The sequence below is a fragment of the Nicotiana attenuata genome, unplaced genomic scaffold (assembly GCF_001879085.1).
Source record: "Nicotiana attenuata strain UT unplaced genomic scaffold, NIATTr2, whole genome shotgun sequence".
Taxonomy (NCBI): Eukaryota; Viridiplantae; Streptophyta; class Magnoliopsida; order Solanales; family Solanaceae; genus Nicotiana; species Nicotiana attenuata.
The window spans coordinates 370939-385232 of NW_017670529.1; the positions used below are offsets into that span (position 1 = coordinate 370939).

Below are 14294 nucleotides of genomic sequence, written 5' to 3' on the forward strand. Positions count from 1 at the left end.
TTACCCTCATCTTTTCACCACTTCAGGTATGTCTCTATGCTCGTTCTAGGACGAACGAATATTTTAACGACCCGGCCGGTTGTTTTGTGAATTAACGCCATGATCCCCTATTAACTGCTTTCCCCGTGTTCGTTTCTGCTATTGTGAGTTGTTGGGAAGATTCGTTATGAGCTTCGGAGTGTTTTGGGACACTTAGTCCCTAAATGAGAGTTTAAGCTTTAGAATTTGGACTGTAGTCGGAACAGTGTGAAGACGGCCTAGGAATGGAATTCCGTCGATTCCGTTAGCTCCGTTGAGTGCTTTCGGACTTAGGAGCATGTTCGGATTGTGTTTTGGAGGTCCGTAGCTTATTTAGGCTTGAAATGCCGAAAGTTAAATTTTTGAAGTTTCCGGATCGATAGTGATATTTTGATATCAGGGTCGGAATCCGATTCCGAGAGTTGGAATAGCTCCGTAGTGTTGAATGTGACTTGTGTGCAAATTTTGGGGTCAATCGGACTTGGTTTGGTTGGTTTTATCATCGGGTGTAAGATTCTTGAAATTTCAAGTTCCTTAGGCTTGGATTGGAGGGTGATTCGTGGATTTAGCGTTGTTTGATGTGATTCGAGAGTTGGAATGAGTCCGTATGATGTTTTAGGATTGGTTGGTATGTTTGGTTGAGGTCCCGGGGGCCTCGGGTGAGTTTCGGATGGTTTACGGAGGTGATTTTGGACTTAGGCAAAATTTGAAGGTTGATGCTTCTGGTATTTTCGCACCTACAGTGAGGAGCCCGCAGGTGCGGCCCGCAGATGCGATGGAGTGAGTCGCAGGTGCGATTTTGGCACTATTGGCCAGTGACCGCAGATGCAGTTATTGGACCGCGGAACCGGACCGCATCTGCGAAGAAGGTAGCGCAGGTGTGGTTTATAGCCGTTTAGTGAAATCTCGCATGTGAGAGTCCCCAGCCGCAGAAGCGGGACCGCAGGTGCGGTCCCATGACCGCAGAAGTGGAAATCGCTGGGCAGATATAGAAAAATTCGAGGGTTTAAGGTTTCATAACACAAAATCGAATTGGAGCTCGGTGGGAGACGATTTTTCTAGGGTTTTTGAAGGAGAATCATTGGGTAACGAATTCTAACTCGATTTTGATCTTAGTACTATAATCTATTGTTATTTTCCTCTCTAATTAAGAATTTGGGGGATAAAATTTTGGAAATGGGAGAAAAGTTCCCCAATTGAGAATCCGAGTTTTGAGTGAGATTTTGACGTTGAATTTTGATGAGTTTTTTCGAGTGTGCTCGTGAGTGATCGGGTGTTCAGAATTTGTAAATTTTACCCGATTCCGAGGCGTGAGCCTAAGGGACTTTTTGGGGCGATTTTCTTAATTTCGCGTGTTAGCTTCGAATTAATTAGTTAAATTAGTTACTTGAAGTTATATTTACATTATGCAATTAATTTGAATAGATTTGGGCCATTTGGAGTCGGGTACTCGTGGCAAGAACGTGATTTCGAGTTGATTTGAGCTGGTTCGAGGTAAGTGGCTTGCCTAACCTTGTGTGGGGGAACTCCCATTAGGATTTGGTACTGTTGTTATATGAGTGCCATATACGTGAGGTGACGAGTGCGTACACGTGCTAATTATTGAAAAACCCCATTTTCATTAAGTAAATATCTGTGTTTTCTTGTAATTGAGCAATACTTGTACTTGAAGCCTCTTGTTTAGTTTAGGAAAAGCATGCTTATGTGATCTAATTGGCTTACTTGCTTTAACTGCTTACTTGTATTCTGTGCAGCATGTTTAGAGTAGAATTTCTTTTTATTCTCGAATAGAACTGTAGACTCTTTCTTGATAGTGCTGTGTGTTTACTTTCGGACTACGGGACGATATCCCGAGAGATCCCCCTGCATGTTTACTTTGGGACTACGGATCGGTATTCCGGGAGATCCCCCTGCACGTTTACATTTGGGACTATGGGATGGCACCCGGGAGATTCCCCTTTACTGGATATTTACTTTGGGACTACGGATTGGTATTCCGGGAGTTTCCCCCTGCATAATTATGATTTGGACTACGGGACGGTATCCCGGGAGATGCCCCTGCACATTTATGTTTGGGACTACGGGACAGTATCCCGGGAGATCCCCTGTTGCTATCTCTGTGTGCTGAGTTATATTCTTTCTGCGATTCTATTCTTTAACGACTGTTAGTATTTTGGTTATACTGTCGCATTTCATACCATTTTCCTTGTTTTTATATATATAACCAGTAGGGCCCTGACCTTCCTCGTCACTACTCGACCGAGGTTAGTCTTGGTACTTACTGGGTACCGCTGTGGTGTGCTCATGCCCTTTCCTGCACATATTTTTCGTGTGCAGATCTAGGTTCTTCTGCTCACCCGTTCTACCAGTGAGGCGGACGATATCAGAGTCTTCGAGGTATATCTGTCGCGTCCGCAGATCCAGAAGTCTCTCTCTATTCTTCCCTTAGCTTTAGACTTCCTGTATTTACTTTTGCTTAGACATTCTGGAGTTAGAACACTGTGTAATTTCTATAGCTTGTGATTTCATGAGATTTCGGGTTTTGGGAGTTTTGTTTTAGTTTTGAGAGTCTGTATTGTATATGCCGAGCGGCATTTTAAACTTTTTTATTATGCTTTAAATCGTAACTTTCCAGTTTCGCATTTTATTTCCTTTTTCCGCAATTTGTTAGGCTTACCTAGCCGTAGAGACTAGGTGCCGTCACAACAGTTCACGGAGGGAGAACATGGGTCGTGACACTTCTCGGGTAAAATAACCTCTGGGCGGCTCAAATCTAGCCAAAATAACTTTAAAGCATAAATAAAACTCATAAGAAACTATTGTGGATCATAAAGCCTCTATCTTTATCAAAAACTAAAAATCAACCCAAAAGTCGACCCCTGGGCCGGCACCTTGGAACCCAAAAAATTTTACAAAACCAGAACACTCATTCCGATACGAGCTCAACCATACAAAAATTATCAAATTCCGAAACCATTTGGTCCCTCAAATCATCATTTTTAATTTTGAAAGTTTTTACAATTTTCCCCATATTTTTCACTTTGATTCTCACCATTTTGATGTTAAAACTCAAATAAAATCATGAAGTATACTTAGAAATTGATCAAAGGTACTTACCCAATGATTGTTGATAAAATTCCTCTCTCAAAATCGCCCACTCTCGGACCTAGGGTTCAAAAATATCACAAAATGAAGCAAAAACCCGAATTACACAGCTGAAAACAAGCTGCAGATGTCGCATTTGCGATCCAGGGTTCGCAATTGCGAACCCTCGCAAAATGAAGAAGCCTTCGCAATTGTGAACAAGAACAGGGCTGGAAAAGGTCGCATTTGCGACAAAAAAGTTCGCAATTGCGAACGGGCATCGCAATTGCGAGCCCACCAGAAACCAGCTGTCTCCTCGACACGGAAATGAGCATAACTCCCTCATACAATGTCCAAATTTGACGATTCTTTTTGTTGTGGCTCTGTAATGGTTCAATAAAAACTGAATTTGGAGCTCATTTGATTAATATGGTACTATTTATGCTTGAAGAAACGACGACGAAGCATAAAAAACAAGCGCAACACAACCTAAACTTATTCGAAACTCACCCAAGCCATTCGAGACCTCGTCTGAACATACCAACAAGCCCCAAAATACAACCTAAACCTACTGAGGCTTCAAATCACATCAAATAACATCTAAATTACGAATCGCACCAAGAATCGAACTTATAAACTTTCAAATCTTCCAACTTCTAAAACTCGTGCCGAACCTATCAAATCACCCCGGAATGACACCAAATTTTGCACACAAGTCCCAAATGAAATAACAGAGTTGTTCTAACTACCGGAATCGCATTTTGACCTCGGTATCACCAAAGTCAACTAGTGGTCAAACTTCTCCATCTTCCAAACTTCAGCTTTTCCAACTTTCGCCGAAATGCTTCAAATTACCCTACGGACCTCCAAATCCAAATCCGGACGCATGCCTAAGTCCAGAATCACCATACTAAGCTGTTGAAATTATCCAAAATCCATTACGGAGCCGTTTACACAAAAATCAAATTCCGGTCAACTCTTACCACTTAAGCTTCCAAAACTGAAATCTTTCTTTCAATTAGACTCTGAATCATCCGGTAACTGAACTCGACCACGCACGAAAGTCATAACACATAATATGAATCTTCTCAAGACATCATACCGTGGAACGGGAGGAAATTTCTCAAAAAGACCGGCCGGATCGTTACAAAGATCTTCAAAGACAAATTGAATTTCATTTGCTTCGCACAAATTGGAATTTCACAGAGGCCGAAATCGCCCACCATTGAACATTGCTTCGACTTCGCCTCGGAATAGCCAAACCACTTCGTCTCAACCAAACAAGTGGCTTAAATCTATTATATTGGTTGTTGGCAGTGTTGTGAAAAGCGCTCGCTTCAGCGCTTTAAGCGTGAAGCGAAGCGAGGCGGCTACTGTGTCACTTCAGTAGGGTGAAGCGTGACAGGTAGGTTGAAGCGTCCGCTTTTGACAAAAAAGCGAGAAGCTCTAGTGAAGCGAGAAGCGACGAAAGCGCTCGCTTCTGTCTTTTAAGTCACTGAAAAATAAAAAGCACAGTCTTTTTTACAAAATCAGCGAGCAGCAGAGCAAGCAGCGACTAAGGTTTCAATTTTCAGCACTCTTCTTCTTAAAGTTCAAGCCCACGTATGTTTTCTTCTTTCTCCTTCTTCTTCTTCTTCTTCTTCTTCTTCTTCTTCTTTATATTTCAGTGCTTAAAATAGTAGCGAAATGCTACCAATTTTTTTTCCCTCTTCAATTCTTCTTTTTCTCATTCTCTTTTTCTTTTTATTTTCGTTTCAGTCCTTAAAATTGCAGCGAAATGCCGTCAATTTTTCTTTTCTTCAGTTCATCTTTTGTTCTTAGTCTCACTGCCATTTTTTTAGTATTGGTAGTTACATGTGATGTATGCAGTTACATGTGTAACATGTGTTGTCTATGCAGTATTTATTTTAGTTTTTTTTTTTTTAAATACTGCTTCACTTCAAAAAAGCGAGTGTTTCGCTTCTCGCTTCACGCTTTAAGCGAAAAGTGGCTTGTCGCTTTTTCTCGCTTCACGCTATTCACAACACTGGTTGTTGGTCTATTCGTTGGAGGCGAAACAAAATCACTACTCCGACTAAACCGCGTTAGAACAACCACCCATGGGACGTGGGAGGTGACTAATAGCTTCTTCCGGTCAATAGAATTTCTTATCCGGTTTTTTATTTTTGCAAACCAAAATCAAGAGTCACTTGAAACACCAAACTCAACTTCAAGTGGCGACTCCAGTTTAATAAGATAATCCCTTTTCAAAACGTCATTTTAATTGAAAAAATCTTTTTCACTTAATGTATCATGCGGGGTTGAAGAAAAAAAAGATTGTGACTGACCCCTATATTATACACACACATTGAAAGAATCTTGCACCTCAGATTTTACATTTATGTATAATATGTTACCTTAGATTAACTTATATAAAAAATTGAGAGAATTTATATTTTGGCTTGATATATATTACAGAAGTAGCAAACCATTTGAATAATTGTTTATAGAACTTCTAAATAGTTGATCTAATCTCTCTTAGTAATAATTAATTATTTTTAATATTTGTTTTAAGTTTAACAGATAAAAAGGTAAAATATTTAGTCAAACCTAAAGATCTTTTAAGCCAAAGTCATAAATTGAGCTTTTAACAGTTTTGGCTTAATATTAGTTAGTTAAATAAGTAAAAAAAAAAATACTTTTAAGCTAACCCAAAACTCCCTACTACTAAGAATCAATGATAGCATAGTTGAAAAGTTTAATTGTTTTTAACCTCGTGAAAAAATTAGTCTAATAGACAAAAAAGCAAGAGCTTTTTAACCAAAATTGTCATTATGTATGAGGTTAGGGTTAATAACACTTTTTCTTCCTCGGTTATTAGAGCCCGTTATGCTTAGCTGATTTAGAGTAGCTGATAAGCACTAGGTGGTGAAGCTGATTTAATAAATAAGCAGTTACGTGTTTGGATAAAAGTGCTGAAATTAATAATAAGCAGCTGAAACTGTTTGATTAAAAAGTGCTGAAAAGCTATTATGTTAAAATGACTTAGATGACCTTATAACAATTTACACTACTAAAAACGTCATTTTCTTCAAAATTTTAGATTCTACATAGATTCAAATACAATAATAACCTATTTATCATGTTATTTTAATTATAAAAATGATTAGATAATATCTTTTTTATAAATATAATTTATGTTATGATAAGTATACAATCATAAATTAGAATGGGTGGAGTATAAATTAACAAAAGTTAAGAAAAACCCCTTAAATAATGCATACAGTATTGTAGAGAAGAAACATGCACTTAATATGTATTGTTTTATGGTAAATAAAATTATAACTTTCAACTATCATAAATATCTTGAGCAATCAGATCACGAATTGACATCCAAATATTATTATCTCCTTGATTTTCTACATTTTATTCATTTGCAACGTTGACTCTTGCGGATCTTCCAACATCAGGATCAACACGTAGCACATATCTCTCATTCTCAACTTCTTGGAACGCATTGTCCACCTAACATTTATTTCTAACTTAATTATGAATCGCCATTGTAGCCAATACGGTTCGGTTTTGAACACCCCTAATAATGATGACTTTCAACGAGAAAAGTACACAAGAAAGCATTCAAATTGTACCCCAAAAAATAAAAATAAATAAGAGAAAGCATTCAAATTAACTTTGTACAACACTCTTTTGTTTTTTTATACTACTACTATTTACAGCACCAAATCCAAGTAAATATGTACAACTAAATGTTGAGTTTTGTTAGTAATAACAAAAGAGGTAAGAATGGAAAATGGTGGGAAAAGAAATTGAGGGAAATGAAATTTTGAATTAGTTTATTTTACTAATGCACTTTGTCCCTCATTGGAAGAAGGAAAGAAAATCTTTGTGCTTATATAGAGAAGCGCATCTTCTACTTCTTAAAGAGTTAGGAAGAAGTGGTGCCTCGCGCCGTCGTCGTCGTCGTCGTCGCTCGGCTCGGCTTCGGCTTCGGCTTCGGCTTCGGCTTCGGATCATTTTCCAACGGTCGCTGAAGAGACACCTTCTTTACGAACAGGCACCTATGCACTTGTTGAGACTCAACTTCTGTGGCTATAAATAGAGAGGCTTAACCTCATTTACCACCACCGAAAAATTCGAAATCTCTCCCCTCAAACTTCTGCATTCTGCATTGTTTTTCCAAAAACAAAACGTAAGCATTTTGTGTGATTTGCTCCGCCATTTGAGTTCGCCGAAATTCTGTGGTTTGAGGTGCCGCTATCACAAAATAGTTATTACGTTCTATCCTCGGAGGAATTAATCCGCAACCTTGGGCATTGTGAGGGGATTAAATTCCTTAAGGAAACACAAGAAACTTGTGAACGTGGAATTTTTTCTGCTTTGGTTTTTTAAACTAACGTTTGTTCATTTACTGATTTTGGATACAGAGTTCTAACACTAAAAGAGTAGGAATCTTACTTGAGACTAACAGTACAAGTCACATATATATATAACAATATGAAGAAGACAAGTGAATCTCATTACCTCAAATTGCCGACAGAAACGGGCTGGAGAATTGCAGATGCACGGGCTGTTTAGGTTTAAAGAATCGAGAGAGAGTGAAACTATACGAGGACTTTTGTTTTAAAAAGAAATATTTTAGGGATAGAATAGTAAATATTTGGTCAAGCCTGAAGTTGGGGGAGACTAACTTATGCCGTTTAACTTATTTATGGTTTATAAGCACTTGACTTATAAGCACTTTTAATTTTACCAAACGCGTAGATACGCCAAAAAATACTTATAAGTCAATTTGACTAACTTATAAGCTTAGTCAAACACCATCTTAGTTAAATTCCCTTGACTGAGTAAAAGAACGCTACCGTTAGAAGCAGGGTTCATGTTCTACCCAATCACACATATGAAAGAACCGTTAGTTCCCGCTTGTAGTAATTATGTTAAATGGTCTAAATCTGTTCAATTTTAGCAAATGTAGAAGATGATATGTGCTCAAGTGTTTATTTAAAGGACAAAAATGAACTTACCTTCAAACCTAAGGAATAATTTTGATATAAATCACATCAAATTTAAAAAATTAAGTGGCTTAATATATTCAAATTCTCTGTACTTAGAGTCCCCGATCATACATCTGTGGGTTCCCAAATGCCTCCATGTACAACGACGCATGAATGAGTAGACATGCTTGGTTTATCAAGCTTGGCCTTGACACTAGTCCTGTTTACGCCACTAAGCTCATCGCTGACTATGTTTCATATGGAATCCCCAACTCCATTAGCATTGCCCACCAGGTGTTCGACCAAGTGCCTCACAAAGACACACCCTTATGGACCTCTATCATCTCAGCCTATGCTCGCTCCAATCAATCCCACAAGGCCCTTCATCTCTTCTCCTGCATGCTCCATCAATCTCGATCCAACCCAGATGCTCGGCCCAATCACTTCGTCTTCACAGCTGTTGCTCGCGCCATTACTTCTGCTCCACAGTACCTGTCTTTGGGGAAAACCATGCATGCCCACGTCGTAAAGTCTGGATATGTTCCTGGAAATATCATCGTTGAGACTGCCTTTCTTGATTTGTATATGAAATGTGGGGTCGCTGAATGTGCCCGGAAGTTGTTTGATGAAATGTCCAATAGAAATTTGGTGACCTGGAACGCTATGATTTCTGGGTATATTCAGAATGGACAGGAATGTCAAGGATTAGAGTTGTTTTATCGAATGAAGTGCAGAGAACTTTACGTGCCTGATGAGTACAGCGTTGCGACCGTTTTATCTGGCTGTGCGTACGTACAAGATCCGCTTTTGGGTGTGCAAGTTCATGGTTATGCATTTGTTAGTGGGTTTGAGTTGAGTTGTAGAAATTCGCTTGCTAACATGTACTTTTATTGCGGTAGAGTTGCATCGGCTGAGAAAGTTTTTGTTGGATCAGAAAGGAATCTTGTTTCGAAGCTTGTGACGGCAAGGGGTTATGTATTTAATCACATGTATGCTGATGTCGTTAAGCACATTTTGTTAATGGAAAATGCTGTTGAAATTTTTGTTGCAGATCAGACTATTTTCGTGCCTCTGCTAACTACATGTGCTAAGATGCATTTGCTCAATGTTGGGAAGCAAATCCATGGCCTCTTTATCATTTTGGTGGATTCATATAGCACTGCTGATTCATTAAAAGAGAGCAGAGTGATTATTAGTAGTGCACTCATGGACATGTACAGCAAGTGCAGTGATATTCGTAAAGCTCGAAAAGTTTTTGAAAGTTGGCTACCTGAACAACACGTTCCACTGTGGAATTCATTGTTGTCTGGTTATATTCATAATGAACTCATTGAAGATGCTAAGGCACTCTTTGAGAATATGCCCGAGAAAACTATTGTTTCTTGGACTAGCATGATGACAGGGTATGTGCAAAAGGATTTGCCCCAAGAAGGCCTAAATTTATTGGCTAAGATGTATTCGGGAAAAGAAGGATCTATGCTAGAAGGAAACTGCTTGACCTTTGTCGTGGCTCTTGAGGCATGTGCTCGTCTAACTGATTTGAACAAAGGAAAGCAAATACATGCGAAAATTATTAGAGCGTTACCGGATGCATATGACAATGTGGCTGTTGGTACAGCTTTAGTTGATATGTATTCAAAATCAGGTAATTTGTGTTACACACTACGGCTTTTTGATGCAATGGAAGAGAAAAATGTTGTTTCATGGACTTCTGCAATCATGGGATTTGCTATTCATGGATTTGCCTCCCAAGCCCTTGAACTCTTTCAGCGTATGGTAAACATGGGAATTATGCCCAATGAAGTGACATTTATTGCAGTATTAACTGCTTGTAGTCATTGTGGGTTGGTTGATGAGGGAATGCAATACTTTACACAAATGAGGAAGCGGTACGGTTTGATGCCCGAGGAAGAACATTATACATGTCTAATTGATTTATTGGGACGTAATGGAAGGCTTGAGGAAGCATGGCATTTGGTGGAGGGAATGGAAGAGAACTATCTAAGTGATGGGAGATCTACTGGTGCCATTTGGGCTGCGCTTCTAGGGGCCTGTCAGTTGCATGGAAACTTCGAAATTGGAAAGAAGGTAGCTGGAAAGATGATGGAAAGGGAGAAACAGATTTCTACCGCTTCTGTTGCGCTATCTAATGTTTATGCAGCAGCTGGGATGTGGAATGAAGTGTATGGAGTGAGAGAGAGTTGGAGAAAAGAAGGTCATGCCAATGGAGAGCCTGGTCTTAGCCGAATATGTGCACAACCTTAGACAATTTTTGTTGTCCTTTTATTTAATTGGTGAGGCATTAGTGTTTTACAATGAGCAAAATTATTTCGAGGTGCAACATATGCTTTGATTATGTAGAACGCGAGAACCTGTGGGTGCTTCCTTTTGGATTATATGCACGGTATGGTTTTCTCGAGGCCGCTTAACTTTTGTCCGCCAGTAGTTCAGTGTGCTAAATTTTGGATTTAAAAGTTATCTAGCTCGTTGGGCTAACAGGGAGCTGAATTTAAAGAGTGTCCTCAAGAAGGGCCATTTGTGCAAATGCCCCTTCCTTTTTATGACTTGTTCGAGGTCTGCTTACATGTTGATGGGCTCCTTGAAGGCTTGCCCCAGCCCCCAGGCGTTTTAAGTTGTATAATAGCATTTTTATTTGCGAATCCTTTTGTTTATGAATAAGCAACTGAGGCCAATACGTGACCAAGCTCAACTTGAGGTTCAATGGGCAAGGATACACTGAGTAATTTCTACTAGAATGTTATTTAATTACAATGTTTGTAACTCTAGATATCTCACCTTGAATCAATTCAAATTTCAGATCAAGAAACTGGCGAAGTGACATCTTACGTGCCTTGGTACGAGTTGATTTTCCTTTACCTCCCCAAATCACCTCATTCTAACAAGGAATAAAAACAAAATTCAGAAAGAGAGAAGCTTGTATTGGGGAAAATTATATTTATGTATATGGCGATGTGTCATGACGTATAGACTGGTCAAACAGTCAAAGAAATAAGGTTGGTTAACAGATACGAGCAACAATAGATACGAGTAAATTAAATGGAGGGGGTGCGAGCAGTCATACAAGTAATTCAACCCTCGTACCTATTCAAGACATTTAAAACTCAAAGATAGTGAAGAATCAAAGGAATGACTCTGACAGCAAAAAGGAGCCCAGATACAGTATTTAATGAGTATTAATTATTGGAAACGTTAGAAAATATGTATTTAATGTATATGATTGTATAACGTGACATTTAAAGTCATTAATTGCCCATAATAGCATTATTATGACAAAGGTAAGGCTCGTATCCCAAAAGAGCTATAAAAAGGGAAGAAACAAACAATTGTATGGGAGGTGACTATTGGAATATACTTTGATTTACCAGCTTTCATACTTGGCTATTCTAAAATTTCTTTTTTTATTTACTTTTTCGATTATCAGTAACCCGATTCTTCTAATTTTTAGCTTTGACTAAAAATCTATTTTTGGTTAAACAAATTGGTTCCGTTACCGGGGATCTGATAATCAATTATATTTCAATTTGATTTTCTTGATTGCATCAATCATGTCAAACAACAATGACAACACTCAAGGGAACCCAGAAATTCAAACAATCCAGCAATTTCAGGGAGACTCTCCACGAGGCTCTCCACAAGGCTCTCCACGAGGTTCCCCACGACGGTCTCGTGAAGGCACTCCTGATGGATCTCACACAGATGGACGGGCTCAATTTGAAAATGTCGAAACCATGAATGAGGCTTGCAAAAACTTATTGTCTCTCAAGTCAATAAAGCTCTTCAGGCTTTTGTTAGCCAATTACCTGTTGCTCCTCCCACATCTACTCCAAACAACAATACTTTGGAGAATCCTCGTTCTGGGTTGATTAATTTAGGCAGTGGTGGAACCCCTAGTGAAACACAAGAGGGAGACCCAGGTAATCCAGTTAATTCTGATTTACAAAATCTAGTACTAACCTTGCAGAAACAGCTTAAGGAGCAAAATGAACGCATAGAGCAAATACCTAGAGTACCGCCCGTGATCAAGGGAGTAGATATAGATAAATATTCCCAACAACCATGGAAGCCAAGTGTTGCTTCCCTCCCAATTCCAAAGAAGTTTAAGATGCCTGATATTCCAAAATATGACGGTACATCAAATCCACGAGATCACGTTACTGCATTCACAACAGGTGTCAAGGGCAATGATTTGACTAAGCAAGAGATTGAGTCGGTCTTGGTCAAGAAATTCGGTGAAACACTCACTAAAGGTGCCTTAACATGGTGTTCTCTTTTACCTGAAAATTCTATAAATTTGTTTGCTGAGCTTGCAGACACTCGGGAGATCAAAAAGTTGAAAAGCGAATGGAAGACATCTTCAAAATCAAGCAAGGAGACTCAGAGTTGCTTAGAGAGTTCGTAGATAGATTTCAACGGGAAAGAATGACGCTGCCACGAGTACCTGACAATTGGGCAGCCATAGCCTTTGCTAGTAATTTGAATGAGAAGAGTTCAGAAGCCACGAGGCGACTCAAAGAAAGCCTTCGAGAATTCTCAGCAACAATGTGGAATGATGTCTACAACAGATACAGTACAAAGATGAGGATTGAAGAAGACATTATTTTACGACATAAAATAGAAGAAAAGGTAAGTTCAAGACGTGTGGAAAATGAAAAGAGATCCGGTAAAAACAGGTACGATCCATACATGGGACCTGCGGGAAAAGGCTCACAATCAAGGCAAGACAATCAAAGGTACGATCACAAACCTAGAAACAAGGAATCAAGCTCCTCATCGAGGTTCGGAAATGATCGGAACACACGCGGGTCACGAGACGATGATGGAAGTCTAAAGGCAAGGTTCGGTGGTTACAACTTCAACGTAACCACCTCTGAACTCGTGGCTGTTTTAAGAAGCATGGGAGATAAGGTACGATGGCCAAAGGAAATGCGATCGAATCCGAACAGACGAAACCCTAATCATTGGTGCGAATTTCATAACGATCACGGGCATAAAACAGCAGATTGCAGGTTTCTGCAAGGTGAAGTTGATCATTTGTTAAAACAGGGGTATCTTACTGAGTTATTCAGCGAGAAAGGTAAACAAGCATACATGAAGAACAGGCAGGAGCCTCCAAAACCACCTTCGCCCAAGAGAACTGTCAACGTTATAAGTGGAGGTGAAGAGATCAATGATGTATCATATAAAAAGGTTTCAAAAGTAATAATTACCCACGGGAAGCGGCCTCGACATGTACTGGAAGAGGAGAATGTTATATTCAACAACGCAGACGCCGAGGGACTCATAACTCCGCATAACGATGCACTGGTAATATCCTTACTTGTACATGACACTAACGTGAAACGAGTTTTGGTTGATCCAGGTAATTCTGTAAACATTGTTTTAATACGAGTATTGCGCGAGATGCAAGCGGAGGATAAATTAATTCCGAAGGCGCATACTTTGTCGGGATTTGATAACTCTAGTGTTGTAACAAAAGGGGAGGCAATACTTACTATATTCGCAGAAGGCGTCGTTAAAGATACCAAATTTCAAGTTGTAGATATGGAAATGGCTTACAATATGATTCTTGGGAGGCCATGGATTCATGACATGGAAGCTGTTCCTTCAACTTTACATCAAGTTATTAAATTTCCATCTCCATGTGGAATATGCCAAATCAGAGGCGATCAACAAACATCTAGAAGCATCAATTCCGTTGCAGATTCAACTGTTAAGGATGAAGACAAATAGCAATTACAGAATTTAGGTGAGGGTAACACGGAGTCAACCTCACCTGAGCAAAAGCAAACAGATGTGGATTCGAGACCTGATACCATTCAAGAACCGGAGGAGAACGAGAACATCAAAACAACGATAGAAGAGCTAGAGGCCGTGGTGTTATTTATACATTGGCCCGAGAGAAAAGTGTACATAGGAGCTAATCTTAGCTCGGAGGTAAAACGTAAATTGATTGAATTTTTAAAAGCTAATGCAGATTGTTTTGCTTGGTCCCATTCTGACATGACAGGGATACCACCGGAAATCATGACTCATAAGTTGAATGAAGATCCATCATATCCTCCCGTCAAGCAAAAGAAAAGAAAGCAAGGAACTTTCAAAAATAAGGTGATTCAAGAGGAAGTTCAAAAATTGCTAAAAATTAGTTCAATTCGTGAGGTAAAATATCCTAACTGGTTAGCTAAT

General features: G+C 39.2%; 1 protein-coding gene across 1 annotated transcript; it reads left to right on the top strand.

Annotated features, from left to right (window-relative positions):
- The first annotated feature begins 8264 nt into the window (after window positions 1–8264).
- On the top strand, window positions 8265–10355 carry LOC109240606 (pentatricopeptide repeat-containing protein At2g13600-like). The gene has a single exon (XM_019407272.1). It carries the CDS (start codon window positions 8265–8267, stop codon window positions 10353–10355), a length of 2091 nt encoding a protein of 696 aa, XP_019262817.1.
- The last annotated feature ends 3939 nt before the right edge of the window (window positions 10356–14294 follow it).